Genomic DNA, 18,605 nt, shown 5'->3' on the forward strand with positions numbered 1-18,605 from the left:
CATAAAAATGGAGAACAGGAGCAGGAGTAGTGATAATTGTATACTTTGTTTAGTGATCTTGGAGATCAGTTGTAAAATTTCTGTCCAGTACTCATGCACTAAGGGACAATCCAGCCACATATGTACAAAGGTTTCCCTACCTTCACAACCCCTCTAGCATTTTCGATTAGCATACAAGTCAATTTGACTTGTATGGTAGACATACAAGCCAATTTGACTGGGGTGAGGTACCATTGATGGACCAACTTGATAGTATTCTCTTTAATGGCAATGGACCTAGTTTTAAATGGTAAATGAGTCCATATATTTTCCTAGATCTTACTATCAATTGAAAGGGAAGGTTCTGCTTCCCATCCTGCCTTATGAAGCATTGAGTTCCCAAATGTTTCTTCTAGCAGACAATTATATACTCATGCTATTTGGCCTTTAGAATATATATCCAGAGAGATGCACATGTTTTCAAAAAGAATAATTGTATCTGTATTATTTGATACCAGTTCTGATGACCAAGGCCCAGAGCACAGATTAGTTGCTCCGTTGTGATAGTTGTCCCATTGTGGAACAGGTCCCTAACTGTATACAGACCATAAACCTCCCAACCTCAAAACTGTGTGTATTTTTCTGGGCTCTGGAAAAGAGGGTGAGTAAGAAAAGGCCGTAAAGGGGAAGGGGAGGGAGCCAAGAGATGCCTCCATTTCTTCCACAAAACCAAGGCAGCAAAAAAGGGTTATTACAAATTTTAGTGAATTTATATATAGATTCATAAAAAACTGATCAAAGGTAGCAATTGGTCAGACTATTTCTGCTAATCAACTAGGTGATCTGACTTAGCTGAGAAGCTTCAAAGAAAAGATCAAGTTTCAGAAGTGACAACCCTCCATATCCAGTTTTAGAATGTTTGACCGCTTTTGAGAAGCATGGGCGTTTCCCATTAAAATCTAGGTACTGTAGTCCACTAACTTGTTCCAGCTTTAAAAGTATGAGTTTGGTGGTATCAAGGGAATCGTTTGAAAAAGAAACAATAGTTTTGGCAGAATGAAACATTTAACTAAAGCAACATTGCTCAAAAGGGAGAAATGAAGTGACCTCCAATGGGCCAGTTTTGATTTAATCCACTTAGTGATTAGATTATAATTGTGAGGGATAAATTGAGAGATATCACTTGTGATGATGACCCCTAGATACTTTAGACCTGAGGGGTTGATTTGTATGTGTGTTAGTCCCTCCCAAGAGTGCTGGGTTTCAAGAGCTGCATTGAGACAGAGCATCCTAGTTTTTTGATAATTTATTTTGAACCCAGAGAACCTGCCAAACTGTTTCAATAGTTTATCAATCTCCTTGAAAGAATCAGGTAAGTTTTTAATGTAAAGCATCACATCATCTGCATAAAGCCCAATTTTATGCATAGTCTTATTGATTTCTATCCCTTTTATCTTGTTGTTGCCTCTGATCAATGTTGCAAGAGGTTCCAAGGATTTCCTTGTTTTAATTAAAAACCATACCCTAGGTTTCTGGACAGACATATTGTGGATGCTTTGGAAACTTGTGGTGGGGGATTTCAAGGCCCCCAGTAATGGTTTTCTTTAATGGCATGTGGGCCATCAGCTGCATTATTCCTACACCTGCAAAAGCCTGATTAACAAACCTTGCTTAGTTGTAGATGTGTTTCTATTTAGCCTTGGTGAGACAATCAAAATTTAGTTCACTGCCCATAGTTTTCCTTTCAGAACCCAAAAGACAAACACTGCTGGCTTCAAAGAATATTACCAGTCTTTCAGTTTGCTAGAAATTGTTCCAAGGAAGATCCAAAGAAAATACAGCCTTTTGCCATAACAGTTTAATTACTGCTATGTGAACATAAATATCAAACAGGCACATCAGAAACTTCATCACAGCATGATAATTATGCTCACAAGAAAAATGTATGCTCAGTCTTCACGTAAACACAGAGATACACTTCACATATTCAAATTCATAGTGACAGTAGGTGTTATATTTAGAAATGTAAATGGAATTAAAAGGTGGGGGGGGGGAGAGAACTTCAGACACAAACCAAATTTTGGGAATATAAAACCAAGGAGGATAACTGAGCTGGGATTTCATTTATCCTTACTAACACAAATATAACTTGGTCAGATATTGGACAATTAAATGAAATTTAATTTAATTCAGTTTCTTCAATTTACTGAAAAATATTACTACTGAGTCCCATCTTGTTTCCATTAAAATTCTTTGCCAGAATAAGACGTTCTAGTCTTAACTGAAAAATTCTACATGATTTTCAATGACATCTTTAGCTACCCATCTTAACAACTGAATGTATTGTTAGGAGAGTTTTGTTTCACCATCATCAAATTGAAACTGTACCAAAATCTGTTTAAGTGTAAAATGTAAAAATAAAAATATTTACCTGAGGTCCAACAACACCACCTGGGCCTGGTGGGCCTGTTTTGCCTTGGAAACCCTAAAATAGGAAACACGAAATAGTTACTAATACCTGTGCATATTTCAATGATTTCTGTATCTGTGTAAAAGATATGATAAGCAATGTCATGGGAATTTGTCTTTTTGAAGAATAAAGTCTGCCATTTCTATTATTACTGTGCACAGTTAAATGTAAAATATTGAAGTATTTTTCAATGATCTATCATTTCCAGTCATTCTGCGCTTAGTTGCTTCAGTGGCAAGGTTCAAAGGGGCAGTTATTTTTCATAGATCACACTTTCTGAAAAATAGATTAGATGGCTATGATTGCTTAAATAGTATTGCTCCAATTCAGCTCAAATATATGCAGCAGATTATCGCACGGATGTGTTAAAAGCAGACAGGCAAGCACAGCTATACATATACACACTTAAAATCACAGAAAAGACAGGCAGATGATTAAAAGTGTGCAAGGAATGCTAATTGAGAAAGAAACAGGATAGTATGGGGATGAAGGATCAAAATGCCCTGCTTCATGAAATGGACCAGCAGCTTGGGGAAAAAAAATATTTTCTATATGTCCCAGGGAGGAACAAATGGAATAAGAAATTTCAGAGGTATCACTAAAATGCTTCTGCTTTCCTCCAAATTCTTTTTCACTAGTACAGCAGCCTCCAGATTGGCCTTGAAACTTTGCTGTAGGGGAAAATACAGTAGCAACTCGGATTTTGGAACATTTGGTACAAATACTACTGGACATGTCACTCGAAGATAGTCATGCTTCTAGAGCAGTGGACCAAACCATTCATTTAAAAGAAAAAGATCAGGTACTGTGAACTGATGGATTATATCTTGTTTTAGAAAAAACCAAAAACAAAGAGTAGGGAATAAGAAGGTTCCTTAAAGCTTGTTCTTGTGAGAGCATGTCTAATGTCTTGCTAATGTTCTTGATATATGGAATTGCACAAGAATGGAAGCATCTTTTGTGCAGTGCCATGAACCAACAACTCACCAATAGTAGAGTTGCTTTGTTACATTCTTGGATAAGACAAAAAAAATGTCTTTAATCCTAGGGACCTAAACTCGGAGGGCTCATTGTAGTAGTGAGTGGAGCCAAAAGCAAAACAGTGGGACCCAAAGTACCAATGTATGCTACTTTAGAGCTCATATTATCAGGAATTAAGCCTCAGGAGTAGAGATGTTGAGGTCTGGCAGAAAAAAATTAAAGGAGAAAAATCCTCCCCCCTGCCCTCCCTTGTTTTCCCTAAAAAACCTTCTTTTTTTAAGGAAAAAGAAAATAACCTGAAATATTTTCTTTTAGAATGATAAAGCACATATATAAGAATAAGATATCCAATATTTATGCCTACAAATTATTTCATAGAACAATGTAAGATGAAGGCTGTTATGTAAGACTATGTACAGTATCACATCATTGTAGTTCCTCATCTTTTTTTTTGTCTGTTGTTTTTATTGGAATGAGTGCTGTTATATGGAGGACCTGAGAAGACAAACACTTTTCTTTATCTTGCTAATGTTGATGGCTTCTTCTGTTTATTTTTCTTTATTCCACATAAACTGGCAAAAGGATCGAAGTTCCTTAGAGTCTAAGAGTTCCTTACACTTCAGAATTTTGTAGCTCCAATGTAAGAGATTATAAATACTTAAAAGTAGTAAAAGAAAATTCTAGCTATTGTCTGAAGAAACTGTAGTTTTGATATTCCAAATGCATTTTACAGTAAATAATATATTTTATGTCACTTAAGTAACAAAGTGATTCTCAATACAAAAGATACTATTTTTCCAATTTTTTCCTGAAAAAATAATTGGGTTTATTTCAAACTCCCTTCCTCCCGCCATACTGAGAGTCTTCTCTCCCAAGGCTTGAAACTTTGCAGAAACTTTTAAGCTCTTTTTCTAAAATGTTGACCACTACAAGCCCATACAACACTTGTGAAACCACCCAATAATGGTGTCACAAGGAAGGTACAATGGCCATCTAAGGAATTGTGGAGGAATGGACTGGGATGTGCATTCATTCCCAGTTTGAGGTTCCCCACCCCTATTCTAGGGACAGAACCAGCTAGCTGGAAATAAACAAGTCTGTTATAAATCTCCATCACTTCCAGGAAGATGCAAATTGCAATATAGAAACAGTAGGGATCTTTGTTTATTTTATTCTAGCACATGAGAATAGGACATTTCAATTTTTTACCCCTTGGTGAAACAGCAGGGCATTTTGCTCTCTGTGTTATATTGCATCTCTACCTAAATCAATAGCATTCCTGTATAAAATATTAATGTACTAAAAGGATTTCCATGCAAAACAATACAAACACTTACAGTTTCACCTCGCTGCCCTGGGTGCCCAGGCAAGCCATCCTTCCCAGGTGGTCCCTGCAAGTGGGAAATAAGAAACAGTGAAATGCTGGTTCAGAAAAAGTAGATGCTATCTAGTCTAGTGATCTCAGTGGCATCTCAAAGGCTTCTGGGTGGCTTTCAGGTTTATTACACTGCCAATGACTTAGTGGCAATCCTTTGTTAAGCTGATTTCTTGCTCTTGGACAGTGGTGATTAGTTGATGTTCCCTAACAGGAGCTAAGAATGGGATTTTTTTCCTCTGTCTTTGGACTGCAATTGTATTGTCTTAACTTGAATTGGAAGTCAGAGAGCTAAGATGATTTTTAAGGAGACAGTTGGAGTTTAGATGAACTGAAAGTAGCTGAGAGGTGTGTTTAAGGATCCAAGCAGATGCACACAAAAATAATCTAAAGCAAGCTCAGTGGTATTGCACCCTGATGTTCAGAGCCCATGGCTTCTATTATGACCCACTACTGGGGCAGATTAGCCAACCTATGGTGTATTTTTTGATCAAAGCATGATATCTTGCACAGTGACAGCTATTTTTATTGCTAAAAGAACTGGATATTGTGGCACAGCTGATTTACCCTCTGAAGGCTCAGACCTTTTGCAAAATGGCCATAAAATGGAACATACACCGGTATCTAACATAGAGCCTCGACAGGATGGCCATAAAGGCTGGCATCGCGGCAGAGTGAGGGCATGGCATCTGCTCGATTCATGACCTAACTCCGCCCCCATGCCAGCATGATGTCACATCCCCTGCCACATGGCGAGTGGCATCACAGCATCACAGCACTCCTCTGATGCAGCGTCCAGAAAATGCAGTGCCAAAGGAGTGCAGAAAAGCGGTGGCATCTGTGGCTATGGTGCCCTTTATGCAGTGCAAAAAGGAGCCATTTTTGTGGCTTCTTTTTCACCAGGGAAAAGCCAGATCAGGGCTGCAGCATGTAGCTGCTGCAGCCCTGATCCGGCGCTGAAAGGGGTTATTGCCGGCCGTCCCTTAGGCGCAGTATGTTCAGCCCATTAGTTATCTGTATGTCTCCTGGCCTGATCTACCAAATATATATAGGGAAAGATAAAGTGTGACCAGACATCCTCCTTTCCCAGGGTATGCCCTACATTTTAGCTTCTTGCCGAGGAAGAATTCACAAAAGTCCTCCCTTTTTTGGAGCATGAATTTACATTTGCGAAGCATGAATTTACATTTCTAAGAGAGTGTTCAGTTTTCCATTAGTCATGTCCTTCTTTTTTCTTGAATGTCCTCCATACTGCAGTGCCTTGTCCTCCTTTGCAGTTAGGACATCTGGTCACCCTGTGAAATATGGGCCATGTCCTGGAAAAGGAGGATATCTGGTCACCCCTAGGTTCAAGGGAAAAGAGGAGGCTTGTCTCAAGGTGGTACTTGTGTGGGGCAACCATAAGGAGTGTGTGTGTGTGTGTGTGTGTGTGTATGTAATAATTTGGATAAGCAAACTGTGCCAGGAGGAGGGGAAAAGAAAGGGGCCAATTTCTTCAGAGGACCACCCCCTGAGGCTGAGAGAGTATGCCCAAGTGTGTGTTTGTGCATGTGTAATAATTTCAAGTTTGGACAAGCAGCCTTCAAGGGGAGGAGGGAGGGGGGCTGAACAAATTAAAACGTAGGTATCGGCCTCTGATGCTGTTCCCCAAGCAACCCTAATAGGAAGAGGATTTTTCCAGCACCCTTGGCAGCTAGTGAGGCCATGACAAGGAATGGTAACAGGAATCCTACTTCTGATTTCACTGCCTCACTTATTGCTGGCAGGTGTGTGGAAACACCCTCCTGCTTGCACTTTGATCGGCAACTGAACAGACCACTTTTGCTCAATGTGGCTACTGGCTGTTATGGCAGGTTGAGGGTGCATTCACAATCATGGCAATAGCACTATGATTGTGACTATGTAGTGTTACTGAATATGGAGCAGTTTTGGATCCATAACTCTAGGTTGTGAATCCAAAACTGCAATATAGAATGCCAGCCTTTACCTTTAAAGAAAAACAGCTTTAGTGTCATTTTAACGAAATAGTTTATATTTTTGGAAATGATTTTTAATAGTCAGTGCCGGATGTTAAGAGCCTTAGCTGCACTCTGTAAACTCCCCTGCATGCCTGCCCTGCTTATCGATTGCACAATCTGTTTGTACCATATTTCCCAAATTAACATGTATCCTTAGCACCAAGCATACCAGATGTAGTTTTCTACTGCCATTAAAAGGTTTGTGATCTTTGTGTATGACCAAACAAGCTCCAGTACTAACAAAGATTTGTGATCTTTGTGTATGACCAAACAAGTTCTAGTACTGTACTATGTTAATTCAGGAAGCACGGTACAAATAGATCAGACAGTTGATAGGCAGGGCCAACATGCAGCAGTGATAAAGCAAGAAAGAAGCTGTTTGTAAGAAAAATAATATGCAGTTAATTCTACTTACAAGGGGAGCTTCAGAGGAAAATTCTAAGCTATCTACCAAGGACCTCATAGGGGGAAAAGGGACAGGTAACCATGGTAAGCAAAATGAGGTTGGACAAAACTCATGGTGGTAATTATAAAACACTTTTTACAATGTTGTTATCTTGTCACTGCAAGAAGAATTTTAAGATGCAATGCAATGGGGAAAAAACATTTTTGTATCAAAGCTCATTTTGTGGAGGATAACTGCAGACATTTTATATCAGCTACTTAGTTATGTTTATCTAAGTCAGGGGTAGGCAACCTTTTTGAGCCAGGGGCCGGGTTGCTGTCCCTCAGACAACTGGGGGGGTCGAAGCCAAAAAATAAATAATTAATTTTTTTAAAAAGAAAATTAAATACATAAATAAACCAGGACAAATGTAGGACAAAATTTTCATATGGAAGACACTTTTTTTAAAAAAAAATGGAGGACAAGTGAAAAAATTTGCCGATTTTTTAAAAAATGTTAATATAAATGCATGTTTCTGAGGCTTCTATAGACAATTGCCCCCCAAAGGCCCCGGCGGCAGGTCCGGGCTGGGGCCGGTCCCAAGGCCTTGCCGGGCCGGATCCGGCCCGTGGGTCGCAGGTTGCCTACCCCTGATCTAAGTAATGTCTCCTGGCCCAACCTTACCTTAAGAGCCAGGCGCTGGATCAGGTCAAAGAGATCCATTAACCTTCTACCTGGGACACAAGGAGGAGGAAGTTTCCACCCTCCTTTTGCCAGTGAGCAAAGCATCTACAATGACTTGCTGCTTGCTTCTGATTGTCACAGTATTGCTCACTGATGGGAGAAGGTGGAAACCTCATTCTCCTTGCACCCATTGCACAGCCAAACTGACTTTCTTTGTCTGACCCAGCTCTGGGCTCTTAATGCAGGCTGGAGAGGCATTTACAAAGCTTTACAGTAAGCCTTACTGAATAAGGAACAGTTATGGATCTGCAATTCTAGGTTAGGAATCCGTAACTGCAAGACTGAATGCCAACCAATGCTTTTAGCAATATAGTTCAGCTCACCACATTTCTGTAACTATAAGCTCAAATGTGCTGTTTTTTATTTTTAATTAAAACTTGCTTAACCAACAACAGTTTAGAGAAAACAAATTCCAAAATTAATCAGACTGAACTATGATGAAGAACTGTCTCTGTTTCTTCATTTTAGTTTTATATTTTTAAATCCCTTTGTGGTACAAGAATTGACAAATGATCTACTGATATGGATGTTCTTTGTATTGTTCAAAAGCTTTTACAATATGAAATTAAGAAATATTCATTAATTTAAACAAATGTAAAACAGTGTCATGTAGATACTGCTGATTATAATGATACAAAAGGAAGTAAATGTTCAGCTATATTAATGTGTAGATTTGATATATCTCTTGCAGGGTAATATATCTTAGAGCAAAACAATAGTACTGATAATGCCACCCTGTATCCCATTGAAACATGCAATTAAATATACCATGGTTCAATCTCATTTTCTCATAAGATGCACATGAGCATGGCTGCCATTTTTTTTCTGGGGGAACAGATGCCATAATCTCCAGGATGTAATGAAGAAGGTCTTACAGCCAAATCTGTTTCCAAATGCTATGCTTTTATTACCATTCTTGAATATTTAAAAATATTTCATTCAGCTATCTGGCCCCATCATATAGGGCCCGAACAGACAGCCCAAAATAAAGCTGCTTCGGGCCACTTTGGAAGTGTGCTGTTTAAATGATGCATGCATCCTAAGAGGCCAGAAGCCATGCCAAAACCACACTCCAGTCCTAAGGACTGGAGCACAGCTTTGGCGCAGCTTCTAGCCTCTTAAGATGTGTGTGTCATTTAAACAGCGTACCTTCAAAGTGACCCGAAGCAGCTTTATTTTGGCCTGTCTATTCGGGCCCATAGTTACATATAAGAAAAAATCACAGAAAGATATCACGAAAGAGGTCAGGCACGCATTCACCCAGCTTGGGCTGGGATGTTGGCTGCACTCTTTGTTGGAGAAGACAGATCTGACCAGAGTGGTTCTTGCTTTAGGTACCTTCTGATTAGACTATTTTATTGAAAAATGTTTGGAAGCTGCCACCAGTGCAAAATGCAGCAGCCAGGCTGGGATCAGGGTGGATTTCAGAGAACAGAAAGAAACAGTCTTGAAAGAACTGTATTGACTTTTAATTTGCTTCTGAGCTCAATTCAAGGAGCTGGCCTACAAAGTCGTAAATGGCTTGGGCCAAGCTATCCGAAAATCCACCTCATCCCATATCAGCCTGCTCTTAATTTGAGATCTTCAGAGGAGGCTCTGTTGTCTGTCCCAAGCCTAAATACCTCGTGAAGCTAGGTTTTTGGCTACATGTAACAGGGCCTTCTCTGTAGTGGCATCTCAACAGGAGAGTCATTAGGTTGTCCCCATTTCTTTTAAACTTCTGGTGGACAGCCAAAACAGTGCTGTGCCATGTGGTATTCAGTGCTTGAACATGCTGTTTTAACTGTTTTAAAATTGGATTCTAGGGTTATTTTTACACTATTTTATGAATTTCAAAATATAATCATCTTTGTATTGTTTTAACTGGGTTTTACTTGTATATAGATTTGGAAGCCCTTGGAAGGCAATACGGAAATACTTTAAAGTTTAAACCAACCAGCCAGCCAACCAGCCTTCAGTGCTCTGTCATTCCCAAGCTAAACTCTGTCATGATATTCATCAACTTTTTACCTTTTTGAAAAGTGGGCACAGATTTACAGTGTATTCTTTGGTACCACACAGCTTTCTTTTCTTTCTCTCTTGTTTTAAGTGGCATCTTTCCCCCTGCCTGTACAATAGTTTTTCTAAAGACAATCTAAATTTCCCTTATTTTAAATGCATGTTTGATAGACAAGATTTTTAAAACAATTAAACTGATGGGATTTAACATGTACAAATCAATGGTGATATCACATTTTGGTGGGAAACTGCTATGAAAGGAAAAAATTTGGAGCGGACAATACTTCACCCTGTTCATTCTAGCCATGTTTTGAACTGCCACCATCTCTTGGAATCATCGAATGTGTTTGCAAAGGCATTTACAAGTTTTTGTTCTGTGATACAATGATGTATCAATGATAGACATCTTTACAGTAGGATCTAACATGAGTGACACTGGGAAATTCTACCAACCATTCTATCAACTAAGGATAATAAAAACAAGGGTTGTGGATCAATATAATTTTAGGCAGGCTGTTGACTCTTTCTATATGTCAGTGCAAACCCATTCTACAAGTGGTACTCAAAAAAGGATTCTTCCTTCCCAAAGGATGCATTAGGGAGAATGCAACAATGCAATCCATTAATTCAAATAGGATCGATCAATTCCACAAAGGCAAATGGGAATCTTTGCCTCCATTTTTTTTTTTTTGCAAGCCACTGAGTATTTCAGTTTCATTGATGAATACAACATTTTAAAGTCAATAACCCAACAAGTGTGCATAGCACACTCATTCTGGGGGTTGCCTGTGTATATATCACATAATTTTCTTATTAATTTCAACATTTTTTTCTAGCCAAGATTGACATAACAGAGATGGAGAGTGACCTCTAGTGGTATGTGGTCACCCCTACAAAAGAAACGTCTGTGCACATGTTTGTGTGCCAGCTTGCTCTGTCTGGAAAGCAGGCAATTTGCAATAACCCTGTATGCGCTATAAATAACCTCTTTTTAAGCAGGGATGAGCAACATGTTACATTCCACATATGGCTCAAAATGAAACTCCCAACCACCTTCTCCAGCATAGCCAATTGTGAAGAATGCTGGGAGCTTCAGTCCACTAACATGTTGGGGGGGGGGGGCTGTACTTTGCCTTTCTGTACAGGCTACAGAATGACAAAAGGGGATTTCAGCTATTGGAACAGCTATGAATTCAGCAATGGGAGCAGGCACAGTAAAACAGCAGCACATATACAGCACTGCTTGGAAACAAGAATACTCTGTATTCTGTGCAGCCGATACAGTTTTGATTTTTATCTGTAGCATTTCTGTTGCTTGTTTCTAAGCCATTTCCTATTGTTGCTATCCGATTTCTCAGCAAACACATTTTGAAGTTTAGTTACACTGCAGAACCAGCCCACTTTTAGCTACTTACTTCCGAACCAGTGAACTGCTTCGGGCTAATTTTGTGATGTTTGAATTCATTTCTCCATTCACTATAAGAGACACAAAACACGTACTCTATTGGCCCTGGGCTGTCAGTCCACAATTTTAGCTAGTTTCATACTCTAGAAATATTGGCCTATGTGTTCTGCCATTTTGCTGATTGCTGAGCTTCCCTGAACTGATTGTGGGAGACCCGAATGGATTAGACAACATAATAAAAATGGAGCAACTACTCAACTAGGACAGGGAAATCACTCTATGTTATTCAAGGCTGATTCTATTTGCTCAGGTCAGTTATTCAGGATAAAACAACACAAAGTCCATAAACATGCCATGGTAGCTTTACAGGGATGATATTGCACAGGGTGAATGTTCTTACAGATGCTGTCTGGGGTAATTAGTATGTCTATGTGGGTACATATTCATATTATATGTGGGAATGAAGGACAGATAAAGGGGGCAGTGTGGTGTAATGGTTTGAGTGTTTAACTAGGACTCTAAGAGACCAGGGTTCGAATCCACTCAGCCATGGGAACCTACTGCATGACCTTGGGTAAGTCACAGTCTCTCCACCTCAGAGGAAGCCATTGGTAAACCTCCTCTGAATGACTATTGCCAAGAAAATCCTATGATATAATAGTCACCATAAATTGGAGTTAACTTGAAGGCACAAATTGGGCAATTCTCACTCTCTTAACAAAGGTAAACCTTTACTGAACAAGAAAACCTTGTGACAGAGCCACCTTGGGGTCTCTATAAGTCGAGTACAACTTGCAGGCACACAGCAGCAGCAACAACAACCAACCTGGACAACAACAACAAAGATTGCAAGTAACCATAGCAAACAGTGACAATTTGTGGCTCCTATGTCCATGGAGCTGGTGAATCTACTCTGGATTTTAGTGCAAACAGGGCCAACCAAGTGCTGTAAATATTCTGGGGTTAGCACCTTTCTTTAAGCTTTGGATTATCCATGGCAGATTCACTGCACCGCTGACATGGAAATCACAAGCTGCCTCAGACACCAACAGAGTACTCTGCACCCATGTGGAACTTTGGCTCTCATGAATAGTGTCTCTACCTAAGTTGAAGAAAATTAGGGGTGGAAGGTGTTGTGAAAAGACTGTGAACTCATTTCTTCTACTTAGTTATCCTGGGATGAGCATAAATTCAAAGTGCAGTGTTTCTTTAGCAAGAATGATGTAATGGTTTGTGTGCTGAACTAAGTCTTCAAGAGACCGAAGTTCAAATCCTCACTCAGACCCGGAAATCCACTGAGTGGCTTTGGGCAAGCCACACTATGTTACCCCAAGACAAGGTAATGAAAAGAATCCTCTGAATAAATCTTGCTAGGAAAACCCTATGATGGGATTGCCATAGGTTGGAGTCAACATGAAGGTACACAACAACAGCAAATACTGTTCCTTACTTTTCAATGGATGTATGTGGACCTTCAAAGACACTATTTCCATTTGGTTACTTGGGACTCTAGAGGAATATGGGTGTCTGCTAGAACTTGGGGTATTCATAAAAAGAAAGAACAGCCCAGAAGCTTGAATCTTCCTACCCGATTTTATTTTATGCTTTTAAAAGCCTCAATACAAATCACTTGTTACATTGAGAAAATTTACTTAGCATCATTCATCTGCTATCTCTGTTCATTCCCCACATCACATTTGGGATGTAACTTTTACATTTACTTTAAGATAATACTTACAGGTGGTCCCTTTGGTCCAGGGAATCCAACAGGGCCTTGGGGTCCTTGTGGTCCCTAAAATGAAAAACATTTTTTTAAAAGAGAGAAACATAGCATTTTTCTTTGTACCACTACCACCATTAGCAACATACAGAACAGTTCAAACCTTTTAGTGAAAGCCATTAAAAGAACACAGAATATTAAGCTAATGCTAATCCACTTACACCTCCAGCATTGCTTCTGACAAGTAGGGATGTAAATATCTTCTTAAAGGAAGGAAGGAATATTTTTTGCAATTTTTTGTCAAGAAAATGCATTTACTATGCAAACCAACTACATGTAAATTTTGTGTAGAGCAAGTTTTCAGTTACAGCATTTTCTGTACAGGAAATATTTCTGCACAGAATGATTATTTTCTATGTAGAAAATGCTGTTTTCTGAGAAAAACAACCATGTGCAGATTTTGTGTAGAACAAATCCCAAAATGTGAAGACTGTTATCACTCCATGATTCTTCTCATAAGGGTTTCTTAGTAATAAAAAACCATGAAGTGAACTTTATTTTTAAGAGTTTTTAATGTTTTCAAATATTTTTCCACCTCTATGTACAAAATAGAGTGACCTGTGGAAATAAATGCTTCAACAATAATATTCCGGTGCACACATATACTCAGCAACAAGAAAATAAACTTTTTAATTAATTTTGATATACAATATTTAGCTCTAATATAAGGTTGAGTATCAGCATTTTAGTCCTTCTAGTTATATTTTGGTTCAATAAAATGGAAGGGGCCATCTTATATCATTTGTACGGTGAAACAGTATGAATGTCTGATGAAAAGAAGACTGGTCCACACAGACTTTTGTGAGTTGTATCCTCAGACAGAGGTGTATGATTACAACCTCAGCCATTTTGACACTTCTAGGTTGCTTTATTTTTGTTGTGTTTCTTCATAATACTGTACCTAGAGATGAAGAAGTAGGAACATGTGTCTTCTCCCAGAATCTACTACACAAGGGACTTATGTCTGAAGAGAATCCCAGAGAATGACCTGTCTCAAGATTTCTTTTAAATTTTCTTACTGAAGACTGGAACTGAATGAAACACTTGTAGAGAACAAATTACACCTGTCTCTGGTAACTGAAGAAATGTATGAGGCATGTGCAAGAATTCTGCATGCAAGAGTAAACAAAAACAGTTGAGCAAAATGCAAGCTGGGTTCCTGTTAAAATGCGATTATCATTTATATACAGTTCATGTTCAGCCAGGTGGTTGCTCAGCAGAGGTTTTATAGTGCGATCTACCATTCCTATACTCAACTGACAGCATTACAGCTCAAAACAAATTAAGGTGCCAAAAACTGCTTACAAAGCGGGGGGGGAAATGCATGCCTGGATTTAAAACTACCTTTGGGGGAGGTGGAGTCTTATATTTCAATGGTTCATTGACTGCTCAAAGTATATGAAAGTGTTCACCTCCTATTTTGAAATAAGGCTAGTAAATATCACTTAAAATGATGGTTTGTTGTTATTCATATATTTCTGCTTCCTATTTTTGATCATCCAAGCCTGGCAGATTTTAATCTTATTAATGTAATAAAAAGTCAACTTTATCCATTATAATCTAACTACATTTCACACGTTATTCAGCCCCAGATTGGATTTGCAACCAAAGCCCACTTGACTGCATGAGTCCAATTTTAAAGGCTAATATGTACATTCAAAAAGCAGCTGTGGGGGTGGAGGAGAAGAGATGAAAATAATATTCAAAAATATTTAAAAATATTTGAAAAACAGGTTTCTCAACAACCCTGACAAGAACCACCCTAGATGAGGATCTTTGCAGATTAGGACATACTCTGCACAAAAAGGCATGTGGGGATTATTTATTTATTTATATTATCATTATTATTATTATTATAGTTTTTGAACTATAGTTTTATAATTCTTATAGGGAAGATACGTCTCTCCTCCACACTCACCTTTTCCCTATCCTCCACCACAGCAATGTAGTGGCCAGCAGTACAGGGTAGGTGCAATGACGTAAGCAGCTAAGCAAAGAGGACTATGTCACCAATTATCATAGCCTCACTTAGCTGTTTCCCTAGCTTTCCCACTAGCATAGTCATGTAATGGCCAGTGGGAGGATGTGGAGGTAGGAAATTGAGAAAGATCACCATAAGTGGCCATCACAGCCCATATCAAATATTCTCCCACAGTTTTTTGTGGGTTTTTCAGCTATGTGGCCATGTTCTAGAAGAGTTTATTTCTGACATTTCACCAGCATCTGTGGCTGGCATCTTCTCTGAATCCATGGTTGTTCCTTCTGCTGTCTTCCTCCCATGGATAGGATATAATATGGATGATGCTGAATATTATGAAATGGGTGGCAATGTGGATGTGGATTCTATATCACTTATCAGTGAACTCAGCACTCTCTAAGCAGTTTACAATCAGTAAGCCAATTGCTACCAACAAGCTGGGTACTTATTTTACTGAACTATGAAAGGAAAGAAGGCTGAGTAAACCTTGGAGCCCTGGGATCAAACTCACAACCTTGTGGTTCCAGTACCAGCATTTAACCACTGCACCACCAGGCTCCTAGAGTGTGCATTCATGTCACTACCATTTAATAATAAGGGGCATGAAGATCCACAGTCACTCAAAATCGCAGACTTAGAGCCCATGGTTCTGGAGGGCCCACTGTAATAGCTCCATTATATTTTGTGCTGGTCAGGCCTCATCTAGAGTACTATGTTCAGTTCTGGGTGCCACACTTCAAGAAGGATATACCAGTTGTAGCAGGTCCAGAGGAGGACAATAATGTTGATAAGAGCTGTGAATAACAAAACCAATGAGGAAAGATTTTTTGTGGGTTTTTTTGGGCTATGAGGCTGTGTTCCAGAAGAGTTTTTTCATTACGTTTTGCCAGTAGCTGTGGTTGGTATCTTCAGAGAATGCTGGCATGGAAGAGAGTGGGGTATATATATTGTTGGTTGAGGGGGAATTCACATGTTAATCTGTGTATTGTTCTGTTGTTGAATTGTAAGGCCTCAGGGTGTCTATTTAATTAATGATCTATTGTCTGCTGGGAAAACTCCTTACCATGGGCTGGGTCTCGATTTTGGTGTTTTTCAGGACTTTGTTTACTTTAAGGGTTTATTCTTTCCTGTTGAAGTTGTCCAGGTGTTTTTGGATTTCAGTGGCTTCTCTGAGCATTCTGACCTGATAGCTGTTGGCATGGTCCAGAATTTCAGAGTTTTCAAACAGCATTTTATGCCCAGGATGGTTTATAATGTGTTCAACTATTGCTGATATTTCTGACTGGCCCAGTCTGCAGTGACTCACATGTTCTTTGATTTGTATATGAATACTGGATTTGGTGTCCCCTATTCCTTTCCGCAGCTGTACTGTATGTGGTAAACTCCTGCAACCATGAGAGGGTCTCTGCTGTCCTTTGCCGAGTATAGCATTTGCTGGATTTTCTTGTTCGGTTTGTAGACCATTTGGAGGTTGTTTTTCTTAACCACTTTCCCTATTCTGTCTGTGACTCCTTTGATGTATGGTATACCTTCCCTTTGGGCAGTTGTTTGTCTTCACTTCTATGGGGTTTTCTGGGTCTGGCAGCCCTTCTGATATCTGAGCTGGAATAACCACTAGCCTGTAGAGCCCAGTCTAGATGCTTCAATTTATCTTCCAAGAATTTGGGTTCACAGATCTGTTTTGCCCAGTCTACTAATATTTTTATTGTGCTTCTTTTTTATCCTGGTTGATGGCTGGAGTTCTTGTGTAGGTTTCTGTCTGTGTGTGTATGTTTTCTGTATACTGTGTGACTCAACCATTGGTTCAGTTTGCAGACGACCAGCACATCAAAGAATGGCAATATTCCTTCCCTTTCCTTTTTTCATAATGAATTTGATGTTTGGGTGGATGTTGTTCAAATGGTTCAAAAACACTGTCAGATCTTCTCTGTGGCTCCAAATGGTAAAAGCGTCATCCACATATCAGAACCATGTTGTGGGCTTTTTGGTGCTATTTCCAGGGACTACTTTTCAAAGTGTTTCATGTAAAGGTTTGCTATCATGGGGCTCAGAGGACCTCATCTCTCTGCTCATAGAATCCATTGTCCCACTGGAAATAGCTTGTGGTGAGGCAATGTTTGAACAGGGCTGTGATGTCTTCCAGAAAAATTTGTCGGACGAGTGTCATGCTGTCCATGGTGAACAAGGAGACCACAAAAACTATGGTTGCCAGCTGTGAAAGCATTCGACTTCACATATGAGGAAACACTGAAGGAGCTGGGTTTGTTCAACATGTGAAGGGAAGACAGAGGGATGACCTAATCATGCTATTTAAATATCTCAAGAGCTGCCACAGAGGGCAGGTCTGTTCTCTGTTGCCTCAGAGGATAGGACCAAGTCTAATGGTTTCAAGATACAAAATAACAGATTTTATCTGAAATTAGAAGAACATGTGAGTGGTTTGGCAATGGAACCAATTGCCTAGAGAGGTGGTGGGGTCTCTCTCTTTAGAAAGCGGCTGGATAACTACCTGCTGGGAATGCTTTAGCTGGAAATGCTGCACTGAACAGGAGTTGGACTCAATGGCCCACGAGGTCCCTTTCAACTCTATAATACTATTATTTTTGCTTACAGAGTATGAGTATATGTGCTTAGCTTTACAAAGAGAAAAGACACTAAAGAATTATCTGCACAAATTGTGAAAAGCCTTGTGAAAAAGGAGAAGAAAACACAACGGAAAAGAAAACTCCTTGAGGGTGCTGGAGAATCCTGCCACACCAGATAGAGTCAAAATGTCTTGACAATAAACAAGACATTGATTAAACCTCTTCACATCCTTCAAGAGCAAAGACAACTAGATGAAGGCAATACTTTGTTGCACACAGTCAACAGCAGCCAGGCTTAGAGAAAACCAAACAGAAAGTACAAAACAGATTCAGCAGCTAGGAGCTAATAAAAGACATCTCAAAGATAAGGACTGAGCTCTAGAGAATACTGTGATTCAACTAGAGAAGAATTTCCTCAATCTATCATCAATTCTAAAATCTGGAAGAAGAGATCATATGTGAGTCAGAGACTATCTGTAATCTACAGGGTCAAATATCTAATTTGGAGGAAGAAAAATAAAAAGGTAAGGAAAGTACTTTAGCTAAAATGGAGGCAGAGAAAAGAAATTACTGGTTCACAAATCTGAAAAAGGAGAAGCGAAACAAGCAAATAAGTATGAATTCCAAGCTTAAAGTTATGCAAGAGAACTTGGAGCAAGAAGAATTGCAATATAAGACAAACAAAGCCTGACTAACAGACCAAAACAAAATCTGTAAATCCATGGAAGAAGCAAAGTCTGAAGCCAGGAAAGAAATGGAAAAGATGCTTTTAGAGGAAAGTTTCAAAGTGAGAAGAAAAGGGCTTGCTAGAAATTGAAAAGAAGACAGTGTTGGACTGTGATCTCAAACAATCATGGCAGAAAATAAAAGAGTGGCTTAAGCAGAAAGATAAACTAAATGACCATGT

The 18,605-nt window shown here is 39.2% G+C and overlaps 1 protein-coding gene across 1 annotated transcript in view; it reads right to left on the minus strand.

The window, feature by feature from the left end:
- COL11A1 (collagen type XI alpha 1 chain) overlaps positions 1 to 18,605 on the minus strand; it is a gene marked incomplete at its 5' end in the record, with an annotated part of 325,199 nt that overhangs the window by 109,906 nt on the left and 196,688 nt on the right. Inside the window, 3 exons of the mRNA XM_042464341.1 lie at positions 2,411 to 2,464; positions 4,768 to 4,821; positions 13,094 to 13,147. Of these exons, the coding sequence (XP_042320275.1) occupies positions 2,411 to 2,464; positions 4,768 to 4,821; positions 13,094 to 13,147 (162 nt within the window). The remainder of the gene's footprint in view (positions 1 to 2,410; positions 2,465 to 4,767; positions 4,822 to 13,093; positions 13,148 to 18,605) is intronic.

This window comes from Sceloporus undulatus, chromosome 4 (genome assembly GCF_019175285.1).
Source record: "Sceloporus undulatus isolate JIND9_A2432 ecotype Alabama chromosome 4, SceUnd_v1.1, whole genome shotgun sequence".
NCBI lineage: Eukaryota > Metazoa > Chordata > Lepidosauria > Squamata > Phrynosomatidae > Sceloporus > Sceloporus undulatus.